The sequence below is a fragment of the Terrapene carolina genome, unplaced genomic scaffold (assembly GCF_002925995.2).
Source record: "Terrapene carolina triunguis isolate 2854851 unplaced genomic scaffold, T_m_triunguis-2.0 Scaffold228, whole genome shotgun sequence".
Lineage (NCBI taxonomy): Eukaryota > Metazoa > Chordata > Testudines > Emydidae > Terrapene > Terrapene triunguis.
Genome location: NW_020664579.1, coordinates 4,584,135 through 4,598,614, shown reverse-complemented (window position 1 = coordinate 4,598,614; position 14,480 = coordinate 4,584,135). Strand labels below are relative to the sequence as shown.

At 48.2% G+C, this 14,480-nt stretch overlaps 1 protein-coding gene across 1 annotated transcript in view; it reads right to left on the bottom strand.

The window, feature by feature from the left end:
• Positions 1-13,148: 13,148 nt before the first annotated feature.
• The window catches only part of GATA4 (GATA binding protein 4), a 48,538-nt gene continuing 47,206 nt past the window's right edge, over positions 13,149-14,480 (bottom strand). Inside the window, exon 7 of the mRNA XM_024194589.1 lies at positions 13,149-14,269. Within this exon, the coding sequence (XP_024050357.1) occupies positions 14,087-14,269 (183 nt within the window). The 3' untranslated portion in view covers positions 13,149-14,086. The remainder of the gene's footprint in view (positions 14,270-14,480) is intronic.

Sequence of the window (14,480 nt, the reverse complement as noted above, 5' to 3'; positions counted from 1 at the left end):
CGGCCGCCCCCCCCCCTGCACCTCCCCGAGAGGCGGTAGCTATATCAGTGAGAGAAGCTCTTCCGCTGACATAGCGTTGCCTACACAGGGGGTTAGGTCAGGGGAGTGGATTTTCCACAATATAGGTCTGTTGTGTAAACAGATGAGGCTACATTAAATCAGGTGTAGTTTGACTTCAATGGGGGTAACACCAGGGCTGATCTTGGCCCATGGTCTTTGAAAAATAATTGTATTCAGCACCTGGTGAGCATTTGTGTAGCAGGGATCTAAAGCCACAAAGCGGAGGAGGCGATTGTAACACCTCAGTTCCTTCACGCTGATCAGGATCATGATTTCCATCTCCAACAGCACCGGCTGGTGTGGGCAGAAGGGAGTTTCTCATTGACTGGCGAGAGCGCCACAGCCCTGAGACGGAAGTCGGCACAGGCAGTTGTAGTAACAGCTTTCCCCACTCTGCCCTGAACTGGACGGACCACTTCTATCCCTGGGCTCTCGGCGGAGAGTGCCAAGAAGGGTGCCAGTGGGTTTGGGGTGTGGACACGCATCCGCATGGAACTGAACCAGTAGCACCTCATTTTACACCAGGTGCCAAGCTGTGAGGGTCATTAAAACGCTTTATCGCCGTCAAGCCGGCTGGACGTGAATCCCTGGCTTAGGGGAGAAATGTTCCAAGCTGGCCACAATCTGCAGGGAAGGTGCAGAGATGTAAGTCAATTTGCCGCTTGCCTGACAGAGAGGATTGACTGCAGCTATTCTCCACAAACGGCTCCTGACCCATCTGCAGCAGCTTCTCGGCAACATGACTGACAAGTCATGCAGGGCTCCAGTAAAGAAAACCAGCTGGTGCCAACAGCCCACGTACTGGCCTCAAGTGAGAAAAGTTTGGCCCTGCCAGCGTCTCATTGCACAAGCTGAGAGATTGAAATGTGTCATCCTTTTATCACCTCTGAACATCAAGAAACTGAGAAGACAGGACCACACCTGAGCAGAAACACACCCTGGGCAGGAACATCCAAGAAAACAAGTAGCAGGGAAGTAGGAGCCCCAATCACAGAGCAGGACCCCATTGTGCTAGGAGCTGTACAAACGCAGAACACAAAGCTGGTCCCTGCCCCACAGAGTTTACAGTGTAAGTATACGAGAAACAAATGGATACAGACAGACAAGGGGAACACAAGGAAACAACAGGTACGTCTACACCGCAATAAGAAATCCGCAGCACTGACGCTCAGAGCCTGGGTCAATTGACTCAGGCTCAGGCTCAGGCCGCGGGGCTAAAAATTGCCGTGTAGACATGCAGGCTTGGGCTGGAGACCCACCTCCCTCATGGGGTTTCAGAGCCCGGGCTCTAGCCCCAACCCAAACCTCTACACTGCAATTTTTAGCCCCGCAGCCCAAGACCTGCCGAGCCCGAGTCTGCTGACCAAGGCCACCGACAGCGGTGACGCAGGTCTTTTCTTGCAGTGTAGACGTGCCCAATGAGACAATACTAGTCAGCATGATAGGTAGTGATCTCAGCACTCCAGGCAGCTCCACAGGGAGGAGAATTGCCGAAATCACCATCTTCAAAGCCCTTATAACATGAAATTATACTAAAAGTCTGAGTTCATCACATGGCTTTACATTCCTAGACTCAGGCCAACTGCTGCTGGCTCTGTAGCACACCCCAAAGGCAGAGAGAAGGCTCTGAGGGTGTGTCTACACTGCAATTAAAAACCCGTGAGGAGGAAGAGTCCCAGACCCCAAGCCCAAAGGCCTAACAGCCCCTTAGCCTGAGCCCAAGTCAACTGGCACAGGCCAGCCAGGGGTTTTTATTGGCAGTGTAGACATACCCTTGGACTGAGATCTTTATTCCTGTCTGAAACTGCTCAATCCTAGCTGAGAGGAGAAATTCGCAGTCACCTTCTGCTTTGAAATCACAATTAGGAAGTCAGGAACATAGAACTGGAGGGGACCTCCTGGGTCACTGAATCCAGTCCCCTCTATCACAGAAACCCTCAGCATGGAATCCTTCATCTCCATACGTGAGATGTTGATCTCACGCACTGTCGGGCAGTCCCGTTATTAGAACTGCCCCATTCTCTGGGTTGGGGTAGTGGTCCAATGGCAGGTCCAATGGCATCTCAAGGTGGGGGATTGTGGGAGGCAAGGACATTGTAGCAGAGGATCCAGGGGAACCAGGCTTGCATTTGTTTCTATAACGACCATGCCGCGGTGAGGATAAAAGGGAGGGCCTAAGCTTAAGACAGAGTATTGCTACTTGTCGTCTTGGTGAACACAAGTCAGACTCGCCCCCCTGCAGACCTTCCTGTTGCATCAGAAATCAGAGTGGGGAAAGAGAAGTGATCTGAGCGTTTCTATAGCCCTGCCCGTCTGGGTGAGAAGCACACTCTCAGAAGATGAAAGGATGCGGGACAACATAAAATACCCAGAATACTTTGCTTTTTCACTAGTCAGAATTCACAGAATAGAGTTTAAGCCAGTGATTCTTCACCTTCAGGGGACAAATTTCCATGTGACATTGTCCGGTGGTTTACAGCATGTGAAATGAGGTTGGTCTCAGCCCATTTTGTAGTAAATAGGATAAAGGGAGCAGAGAGCGGACCTTGCCTCACAGACAACTGGAAGAGGGAAATCGCTGAAGAGCCATTAGATTATCAGAGTCTGGGAGACACATTGTCATCCCTTGGCACGTCAGCACCCGCACGGCACTATAACTGTGCTGCCGCTGTGACTGCACTAGGCTTCCTGTACCATGCTGAACAGCTTCTTCAGCTTGGAAGAGATCTCTCTATCCGAGGGGTGTGCCCTGGTGTCCATCATCGTAGCTGTGATGCTGGAAACCCAGCCCTGGCCAAGGCTGTAGGCATCAGCTGAAAGGTGCTGTGTGCCAGAGCTGCGCTGGGAGCGGTGAGACGCCGGCACGGCCAGACGGTGCTGTGTGCCAGAGCTGAGCTGGGAGAAAATACTGAGTATGGGGTCATGAGTCCTCAGTGGGGTCAGAATTTGACCCCATGTGAGGGATGTGGCCTTTATGGAGCGGTTAAACTTGTCGTCATTATTTTTTATTATTTGTTTAGGATCTTACTGCACTTTCAGTATCCCTGAGTGGGGAAATCTGCTCCCAGTTGAGACAAGTGGGACGCCTCTCTGTTGGTCACACTGATCGGGCTTCATTAAAAACGAAAGGCCTCTGAATTCTTAGTCATTCTGGACAATGGCAGGTTCTCCTGGGTTAAGACATTTATGTTCCAAATTTAGCTCATTGAATCTCACCTTCTTTCAAGAACCTTCTCTGAGCAGATGACAGCAGATGTTGACAGCAAACTGGACATAAACAAAGATGCCCATCTCCAGTGTGATGTAGATTTCTCATCTGGAGGATGGTGTGGATTGCACCCTCAGCAAGTTTGCAGATGACACTAAACTGTGAGGAGTGGTAGATACGCTGGAGGGTAGGGATAGGATACAGAGGGACCTAGACAAATTAGAGGATTGGGCAAAAAGAAAGCTGATGAGGTTCAACAAGGACAAGTGCAGAGTCCTGCACTTAGGACGGAAGACTCCCATGCACTGCTACAGACTAGGGACCGAATGGCTAGGCAGCAGTTCCGCAGAAAAGGACCTAGGGGTTACAGTGGACGAGAGGCTGGATATGAGTCGACAGTGTGCCCTTGTTGCCAAGAAGGCTAACGGCATTTTGGGCTGTATAAGTAGGGGCATTGCCAGCAGATCGAGGGACGTGATCATTCCCCTCTATTCAACATTGGTGAGGCCTCATCTGGAGTACTGTGTCCAGTTTTGGGCCCCACACTACAAGAAGGATGTGGAAAAATTGGAAAGAGTCCAGTGGAGGGCAACAAAAATGATTAGGGGGCTGGAACACATGACTTACGAGGAGAGGCTGAGGGAACTGGGATTGTTTAGTCTGCAGAAGACAAGAATGAGGGGATTTGATAGCTGCTTTCAACTACCTGAAAGGGGGTTCCAAAGAGGGTGGATCTAGACTGTTCTCAGTGGTAGCAGATGACAGAACAAGGAGCAGTGGTCTCAAGTTGCAGTGGGGGAGGGTTAGGTTGGATATTAGGAAAAACTTTTTCATTAGGAGGGTGGTGAAGCACTGGAATGGGTTAAGTGGGGAGGTGGTGGAATGTCCTTCCTTGGAGGTTTTTAAGGCCCGGCTTGACAAAGCCCTGGCTGGGATGATTTAGTTGGGGATTGGTCCTGCTTTGAGCAGGGGGTTGGACTAGATGACCTCCTGAGGTCCTTTCCAACCCTGATATTCTATGATTCTCCACCTGTAAATGGGGATAATAGCACTTCTCGACCTCCCAGCAGTGTTGAGGCGAAATATGTTAGCGGGTGAGGTACTCAGATACTACAGGAATGGGAGACAGATAAGTACCTCAGAGAGCTTGCAATATAGGCAGGGATAGTGCAAACTCCCCTACACTGCACCTGCATAACAGCTTCAGCAGGGGAGCTGGAGAGAGACCCATCCCACAACAAGCAGTTGCCTAGGCATTAAAGCACTCACTCCTGATGTAGGTGAGCTGTATTCAAACTCCGGCTCCAAAACAAGAATAAGGATTTGAACTTGAGCCTCCCACATCCCAGGTAAGTGCTATACAGTGATGGGCTGAGATAGGCAATCCCACCCCTGCTGTCTGGTTTTAGTGATTCTCCAGATCATTAATGAGAAGGGGTGGTTGGATGGGGCAGGGGTCCCCGGAGGGCAGTCAGGAATGAGAGGAGGGGTTGGATGGGGTGATGGAGGGCAGTCAGGGGTGGGGGTTCCGGGGGCGGTCAGGGGACAGGGAGCATGGGGGGTGGATGAGGCAGGAGTCCCGGGGGTGGGGGCATAAGGGGGAGAGAAGCAGGGGGGGATAAGGGTTGGGAGCCGGCCCACGCCTGGCTGTTTGGGGAAGCACAGCCTCCCCTAACCGGCCCTCCATACAATTTCCAAAACCCGATGCGGCCCTCAGGCCAAAAAGTTTGCCCGCCCCTGCAGTAGACCCTGAGATTCAAAAAATTAAAGCTTTATCATCGTTAAAACACAGATTGTCAACATCACATGTCAAAATATAGCCAGTTAATAGCCTTAAATCAAACGCTATTAAGTTCTCAAGCAGCTTTTTTCTTACTTCGGCTATCTGTACATTTTGATAAGTATCGATAGAAATAGTTTTTCATCCATTTTTGTGTATGCAGTGAAACAATGGTCACTGACAATTACCGATTAAAAATATAATTCTTCCAAACCTAAATATAGGCCAGTACTAGCGATGGATTCTTTAAGCAGCAGCAAAGCCATTACAGGGGTTAAAGTTTGATAGAGATATTGATCGAATTTTTTTCTCCAGGAGGGGATGACAATGGAAGGTTTGTTGGTGTCCAAAGTAGCCTTCCTCACTCAATTTAGTTTGTGTCTACTCTAGAGGTACATAAGAACGGCCATACTGAATCAGACCAAAGGTCCATCTAGCCCAGTATCCTGCCTTCCCACAGTAGCCAATGCCAGGTGCCCCAGAGGGAATGAACAGAACAGGTAATCCTCAAGTGATCCATCCCCTGTCACCCATTCCCAGCTTCTGGAAAACAGAGGCTAGGGACACCAACCCTGCCCATCCTGGCTAATAGCCATTGATGGACCTATCCTCCATGAATTCATCTAGTTCTTTTTTGAACTAGTCCTCAAATTGCAGGGTTTGGGTCTGACTCTCTCCCAGATTTGGGGGGGTCTTGCACTTTGTGGTTTTGGTTCAGCCAGTTATAGAACTGAAGCCAGTCATAAAATTTGGCTCTGGCTCAGAAGCTAAGAAAGGTGAATTTAACCTGGAACAGGTGCGGAGAAGGGCTACTGAAATGATCAGGGAACGGAGAACCTGTCTTATGAGAGGCAAGTGGAAGAACATGGCTTGTTAAGTCTAGCAAACAGAAGGCTGAGCAGGGATATGACAGCTCTCTGTAAATACATTAGGGGAGTAAACACCAGGGAGCGTGAAGAGCTACTTAAGCTAAAGGACAAGGTTGGCACAAGAACAAATGGCTATAAACTGGCCATTAATTAAATTCAGGTTGGAAATTAAAAGACGGTTTCTAACCATCAGAGGGGTGAGGTTCTGGAAATTTATGAGAGTGATTGCATGCCAGGGTTGCATGTGCTCATAGGGGGCAGGGCTCGGCAGCCTAGGGGGTCACTTCTGGTTTATATTTCATGTTTCTAAATGCTCATGCTTCAGGGTTTCAGCCAGTCACCTGCAGGGGTCAGGAAGGGATTAGCACCTTTCCCTCAATGGATTCTGGGTTATGTTTTTTTTTTAAATTGCCTTCCTCTGAAGCCTCAGGACTGGCCACGGCTGGAGATTCGGCAGGAAGGGCCAGGACTCTGAGGTGGCACTGAGCATTCCCTCTTAGGAGCTTGGCTAGCTGGTTCTTCCTCACATGCTCAGGCTGTAACTGATCACAAAATGTGAGGTTAGCAATTTCCCCCCATTTCAGATTGGCAGTAACCTTGTGGGGTTTTTTTGCCTTCCTCTGCAGCTAATCGGTGCAGGTCACTTGCCAGGATTATCTGAGTATATTTTAATCATCTCCCTGCCACTGCGGGGTCCTCAGACACTGGTGCACCTTGGTTCCTCCTGTTTTCTTCCTGTGGCACATAGGAGTCTCGTCTGCTGTGGGTCTCATTTTGGTTGTTTGATTTAGTGGGCAGGGGCTGGGTGGCGTTGGTGGCCTCTGACAGACAGGAGGTCACACTAGATGATCTGGTGGTCCATTCTGGCCTTAAACTCTCTGACTCCCCAGAGTTCAGGCATGTTCAGTTCCAGGAATTTGGTTGCCGGCTGGGGTGGTATTTTTTTGTGATGTGGATACTTAGGAACTGCACTGAGACACCATTTAGCAGTCACAGCTTTCGGGCAATACATTCAGGCCAGGGAACTAGAAGTGTGGTGTCCTATACACCATGCCCAGTCCCCTGGAGCCATCCAGTCCTCCCTCCTCAACTCGTCCGTGTTTCCATCTTCAAATCCATTGGCATGAGAAGGGTGGACCATGCAGCCCATCTCAACAGTGACAGCAAGGAAGCAAACGCAGGGCCTTGTTTGCAGAGCTGCGCCATGCGAACTGCTCCTACTTCTGTCACTCAGAGCATCGCCGAGGGCCCAACCTTGTGACATCAATGAGAGCTGAGGGTGCCCCACACCGCAGAAGATCAGATGTGCCTCTCAATCTGCTGCTGAGGTTGGGTTTGACATGAAGCACAGCGACAGCTCTCGGAGAGCAGAGGGTGCCCTCTAGTGCCGAGTCTGTGCCAATGCATTAGCATTCATTTTGGTTTCAATCCATTGAGCTCCCAAGGAGAGCAATACACAACTGGGGAGAAACAAGGGAAAAGCTAATGGTCCAGGTAATAATGTAATAATACCTGGCTCTTGTACAGGGTGTTTCATCAGTAGATGCTTTAAAAGGAAATAAATACCATTAGCCTCATTTAAAAGATGGCGAAACAGATGTTGCCTGCATGTCCCTCTTGGTCCTGCATGAAAACAGTGGGGTTTTCTAAAGCATCTAGGCACCTAACCCCTATTGAAAATCAATGAGTTTTTGGCACTTAGATGCTTTTGAAAATCCCACTAGGCACCTAAATACCTTTACAAATCTGTTCCTGGGTGCATAGAGGATCCGGTCCTTTCAGGGAAATCATGTGGCAGACCAGCCTATGCTGGCCCTAGAAAAAGCATACGCAAATTTTCCAGCTCCCAAGTGGGCACCCTACTGCACAATCCCCTCAATCCATCACCCCTCTGGAACACACAAATTAGTCCACCTCCATATCCTATCACCTCTCCCCCTTCTCCATCTCGGGACTCACCTCCCTCCTCCCATCCCCATCCCAGGCCCTCCCTTCTGATCCACACCCAGCCCATCAACTCCCTTTTCAGGTCCCAATTGTGCCCCTGTCGATTAGTCCTTGTCCAGGTCTCTTCTGTTCTCCCTTGTCCTCGTCTCTCTTCTTCATCCCCCTCCCACCCCAATCCCATCCTGCTCTTCCATTGTTTTCCAACCTATCCTTATACTCCACCCAATTCACCTCCAGCAGTTCTTTAGTCTTCCTCCTCCCTCCACCTTCTCCCAGCCCCCTCAGCCCATACTCCCCTTTCCTCATCCTCTCCCAGCCCCCCTCCTCCTCTTCCCCCAGCTTCCTCATCCCATCAGTTCCCTTCCTCTTCTTTCTCCCTACCCCCATCCCTCCTCTGTGCCTCAGAGACTGGTTTGGGCTCCTTGCTCAGTAGCTGCAGTACCATCGCTATGGCTCAACCAGTCTTCTCCCTGCCAGCTGCTCACCACTGCCCCCGCTCCAGCCCATCATCATTGGGGAGGGGAGGAGCTAAATGTAGAGAGGCAGCCTGATTGGCTGGGTGGTGAAGGAAGGGTGGGATTTCACACACTGGCCACACCCACCGCAGCAGCTGACCACAATCCTGAGGCTCAGCTGGGGAGAGTACAGGTCTGGAAACTTGTGCCTCCAGCCAAAACCTGGGGGTTACACAGGCCTGGTGTCACCGGAATAAAAACAACAAGGAGTCCGGTGGCACCTTAAAGACTAACAGATTTATTTGGGCCTAAGCTTTCGTGGGTAAAAAACCTGTTAGTCTTTAAGGTGCCACCGGACTCCTCGTTGTTTTTGTGGATACAGACTAACACAGCTACCGCTCTGATACTTGGCACCAGACCAAAAGGCCCTGATCCTACAAAGACTCACACAGAGGCTTCACTTTGGGCATGTGAGTAGCCCATTGAGTTCCCAAGAACTGCTCAGGTGCTCAAACACGTGTGCAGCCTTGTTAAATCCTTTGGTTTAAAAGTTGTTTACTTCAGTTTAATTTAAAGCAGTTCCTGGTCAGCCTAAACTAAATCAATAGTATACTAAGAAAAATTTGAAAGACCGTTAAGGTTGCAAAGTCAAGCACTCAACAGTTAGGAAATGTCAGAACCATAATTCAACCCCCTTGTACATACGCATTATGTTGCAGTCTTACATGATCACATACTATTATTTTTCACAAGACATGCCAGGCTCAGGCTAATAGGTCACTGACACTCTACAGCATCTGTACACTTATATATATTTCCAATCAATTCATTGCAAGAACTCAGCGTGCAAATTCCCGTAAGAAAGAAGCTTTATTATTATAATTTTTATTACCATTGTTTTATTTCCATTAGTTTGAAAGGTGTAGAAGTTATGTGGATTGGTAGCCATACTAATTCATAATATATATTTTTTTACATCTTTAAATAATTACAGCTTGTTCATTGCCCCCTCCCCCCCCTTACAAATAAGTGTCTGTTTTCATGGGGACCTTCCCGATGAGTTTGGGAAGCATCAAACTTTACAAAAGGAAAAAGAAAAACAAAAAACCCCACAACATAGTCACAGCTTCAGAGTTACATTAAGAATTGTTGATCAGCATTACAACTCCCCTTCAAAATTCCTTAACGCTTCAGAGACGTTCCAATCAGCCAGTAAGACTGCAATCAAAATACAGATCTTTTCTGATCAAAAAATGCATCAGTGATTAAAGATATTGCACTTTCACAAAGAGGAAAGACAATTAGTACTGGTAAATGACCTTTCTAACCCACCAGTGTCCACCATGGATACCTTCTCCGCATGTCCCTATATTGCCAAAGGGCCCATAGCAGAGGTCTGATCCTACTGGTATTTGCAGCTTAGACCCTGATCCTGCAAGCCTTTAAAGTACATATATAAATTTACTCATGTGAGGAACCTCATTGATTTTTATGGGGCTACTCGCATGAGTGAATTTATGCACGTGCCTATGTGTTTGCAAGATCGGGGCCTTCCAATTTTAAGCTCTTTAGGGCAGGACAGGGTGCTCTGTTTTTGCACAGCGCCTAACACAATGGGGCCCTGATTGAGACCACTGGTCATACTGTAATACAAATAATAAATAATCTTGTCTTTATAACCTTTCAGTAACCTGCTCATCTTATTGTAATTAGAGATGGGCCATAACCAAAACCAAAACAAGCAAATCTCCCCTTCCCCCCAACCCTGGATCCAAGCCCCTCCCCTCCAAATTAAAGAAGGGAGTGGCTGAAATACAACCCCCCCCCCCCCCCGCAATTTATAAATGGACCCTTGCTTTACAATGGGCTGTAGCAAATCTCCGAAGGCCGTTGCGCTCTGACCTCATCACTTCATAACACCTTTTAGGAGGTTTCTCAGATCTCCCCCATTTCTAGGATTCATCAGCCTAATAAATATGATCGCCTTTCTCAACATCACCCCCTGCTAAACTGTCTCCGACCCGCAAAAGGATCTGTACATGGTCCTAGGTCTTGCAACTGACATTCAGCCCACTGCTGGCTTTCGCAGACTAATTGCTTGGAAGCCTTGCATTTGAATTAATATGTCTATTTCCCATCCTGTGTTTGTAGAGCACCTAGCACAACCAGGTCCTTGTCCATGACTGGGGCTCCTAGGAGCTAAAATAATACAAATAATAAATAAGAATAATAATTAGCTTAGTCTCTAGCTAATGTCTAACAGCTATTTAGATTGTGAGCTCTTTGGGACAGGGACTGTCTGCTACTCTGGGTTTATGCAGCGCCTAGCACAATGAGGCCCCATTCTCAGTGGATCCCTAGGCACTACCATCATAAACTTGATTAAGAACAACGCTATTGGGTGGGAAGTAGTCTAGGGCTGTGGATCTAAAATATCTGAGAGCAGCGTTGGATGATTTAAAAGAGCAGTAGAACAAGAAGCTCTCTTGATTCGTCTGTACTTCTGCTGTGCACAATGGAAAGAGAAATAAGGATACATGAAGAATATTGAAACAATTCACTTTTCTGCTAACCGTAGCAAAACTGCTCTCCTCATGCCCCCAAAGCTCCCTGCTTCAGAGGTGGCTACGTCTCTTGGTGAAAAGACCCTCAAAAACTCCCTTACGCATTGCTTTTCCAGAAGAGTCCTAGCCCTAGCTCCAAAATCTCCCCCCAGACCTGAAGGACGGGCAGGGGCAAACCATTGAACGGACTCACAGAGAGAAAGGAACATTCTGTTTGCTTTGGGTCTTAGATTCCAGAGATGGTCTTCTAGCTGCTTGCCATCTAGCCCTGCTCCCCATCAAGGTACGATACTTGAACTTCTACATTTACTAGTGTTTTGCCCAACCTACTTTTAAATGTCCCTGGATGTTGGCATTACTTTAGGTCAAGTTCAAGGTGTGTTTGTGAGAGTGTGCATCTCTCTAAGGGAAAGGAATGTATAGGGCAGTTTCAGGCACAGGTGGACAGCGAGTTCACCAGATTTAAAGAGGTGCTGTTACTCAGGGAGAAGGCTGGCTGAAGGATCCAGTGAAGGAAGGAGCTGCCTAGCCAGAAGAACCACACCCATGCTCAGGGAGATGCTGTCAGCTATTTGCTGCCTCTGTGCATTCATCTCAAAATCACATTGTCTTTTGTGTTATTTTCCCCCCAAGTGTATGAGCTTGTATTTTTCCAGCCTGAATGCCCTGTTGTTCTTTTCTGACCATATTTTTAACCTCGCTACGGGCCCGATTCAAAGCTCACTGAAGTCAACAGAAAAACTCCCATATATTTAATGAGGCCTAGTACCGTCTGTATTGTTTTTCTGTCCTCACTAGCATTCGCAACTTACTATGAGCTGTAGATCATTTAGTATCATCTGCAGATTTTATTAATACCTCATGTACTGCCTCTTCTAGATCATTAATGAAGATGTTAATAAGACCAACCTTGACACCGGTCCTTGCAAGGTAAGAGGATGAGGGGTGATGGAGATAGAGACTCTGGGAATCTTAGAAGTTAGAGATGGAAAAGACCTAGCAGGTCATGGAATCCATTCCCGTGGGCCCTGTGCAGGATTGTTCCTTATTATTGGCTGGATCATGCCCCCCCTACTGCAGGATACCCCATGGGAGGTTTCTCATGGTGAGAAAAACACCACAAGGATCTCCTGCCACATTGTCCCGCCACCAAGGGGTGCAGTTACCACCCACCTGCAATCAGCTGTGGAACCCATCCAGAAACCCTGTGGATCTCCAAGGATCTATTCAGATCCCAGGAGAACTGGAAGGGTCCACGCTTCCACTGCAATGCTGCACCTCTCGCTCCCAGTCCCTGTCAGCGCAGCTCTATTAGCATCTCCCCAGCTGCGCCTGCCCCAGCAACACCCCCTTAAAGGGGCATCGCACCAGCCAGGGAAGTTGCAGTGGAGAGACAAAACAGCCCTTTGTCTGTCCACAGCCCCATCTCTGGCCATTGCGTTCCCACCCACTCACCCTGGTGTTAGGGTGACCAGACAGCAAGTGTGAAAAATCGGGACGGGGGTGGGGGGCAATAGGAGCCTATACAAGAAAAAGAACCAAAAATCTGAACTGTCCCTATAAAATCGGGACATCTGGTCACCCTACCTGGTGTTGACTTCAAACCTAAAGAGAGGCCTTTGCAGGGCTGGAGGGAGATGGGGAATGTTGCCATGGCAACAGCTTAGGGGCCTCCCCCACCCCATCTGTTCAGGAGAGACTCACACACCGAGGACCCCTTTGTATATGGATCTGGGGGGCACAATCCCTCCTCCCTCTATATTTTCTTTTTGTGCTTTACATAGTCAAGTTTTGACTCTAAGGAGGACAGAGAGAAAGGTTGGGCAGACGAGAGGAGAGATGGGTGCCTGAGAGCTGAGGGGGAGAGAAGGAGATGGGGGAACCTGTTTGGTTGATCAAAAGGGCCCCAAGAAGTTCTCTGCCTAGACAAATAGGGCTGGCCTTCCATGGGGCAGCCACTCTTCTGGGCCTTGTGGGGAGACAACACTAGTCTCTTCATATTTAAAAAATACATGTAATTAAGCTTGTCCCACGGACATCACAGCTGTGTGCTCATGCGTAGCTGGCGACGAGATTTTCCCTGCCTATGATGTTCAGTTACACAGTGGATGATCACAAAGGTGATGCCTTTAGAAAAGCTGAATTGCTAATTGGCTTGGATTGGACGTGGGTGAGGGACACAGGTCCACGTTTGGGGTAAAAGGCAGATACTGCCTTGGAAAAAAGAAAATCAGATTTATCGATGGCAACGGACAAAATCAGAAAGAATGTAAAATAATTAATTGTGATAGGCCACAGGGTCATACACAATTGCAGCACCATGTTACGGCGGCAATCACAGTGCTCCCCTGCTCTAGGGATCCTCGAGCCAGGCTCCTCGCTATCTCAAAGGGCAGAATCCAACATTTTCCGCCATGTTTTTCATAAACTCTCTGGGTCTCTTCCCCTGCAACTCGCAAAGACTTTCACCGAAGCGTTAGGTCTGGCTCGGAGACCTTCTCCAGGCTCAGCCTTTTGGAAACACGATCCCATAATTGGGAAAGATAAAATCGTTCCTGTTAAATAAGTACAATGGTTCGGATCTCTGACTCCTTGGTAACATGAAAACAAAGCTTTGGAGGTTTTGGTAGATGTGTGAGCGGAGTTCTTCTTTCTTCTTAAACTGAATCACGGTATTAAAATCCACGAAAGCAGCCAAAGTTGTGTCAGATTAAGTCTACGCAACAAATTGTCCTGGAGCTGGCTTCACTGTATGGAAGGTCATCAAATCTCTGCCTTTGGGCGATAACAAGGTGATGGCATTTTCTCCTGGGCTGACCTGGTCAGGAAATGAATGGATTGTGAGAAGAAGAAAGTGTCTCCGTGCCATCGCTGTCCGAGATGTCAAAGCCAGAAGTTTAAAAAACACCTGAGTCCTGTCTTTGTTTCTAGCTGTTTCATAGAAAGTGGTTACAATCTGGTTTGTTTAAAGGGAAAGATTCAGATCAGCCACTGTTATTCTGAAACTGGGTCTTCTCTGCTTATTTAGGATTAGCTGTTCCTGGAAGTCCTCTTTATAATGCCGTATGGAATTGTTCTTCCAGAATCCCATCATATTTCCCTCGAGGAGAGGGGGAAAAAAGCAAACAGCTTTTGCTTGATTATTATGTGGCGTCTTTGTATCTCATGCGGGTGAGCCTGAAGTCCATGGGAGGAGGAAGAGGTTATGCAGTTATGATGTCTCCATGGCTTTCGGCTAACACCAGGCTATTCCAGGAGTCCTGTTTGGAGCTGGCCTGTGGAGGTTGGCTCATGGCTGATTGGTAGCCCTGTGGGGAAAGCTTCAGGGCTGAAATAGCGGGGTGAATAGAAGATCCGTGCCCAGACATCGCGGTGACTGAGAATGCCTACAAACAATGTAAAAGTGAAAAGATTTTTTTTTTAATTACTTCAAACTAACAAGGACCCTGCCGCGGCAAAGAGAAAGCATTTCACTTTCCACAGGTCTAACGTTACACTAATACGCACATGCAGAGACATGAGATTTGAAAAAAGAATCAAACCATCGGTTCATTTAATCTGGTATCCTGCTTCAATGCCTGATCTGTGATGCTTCAG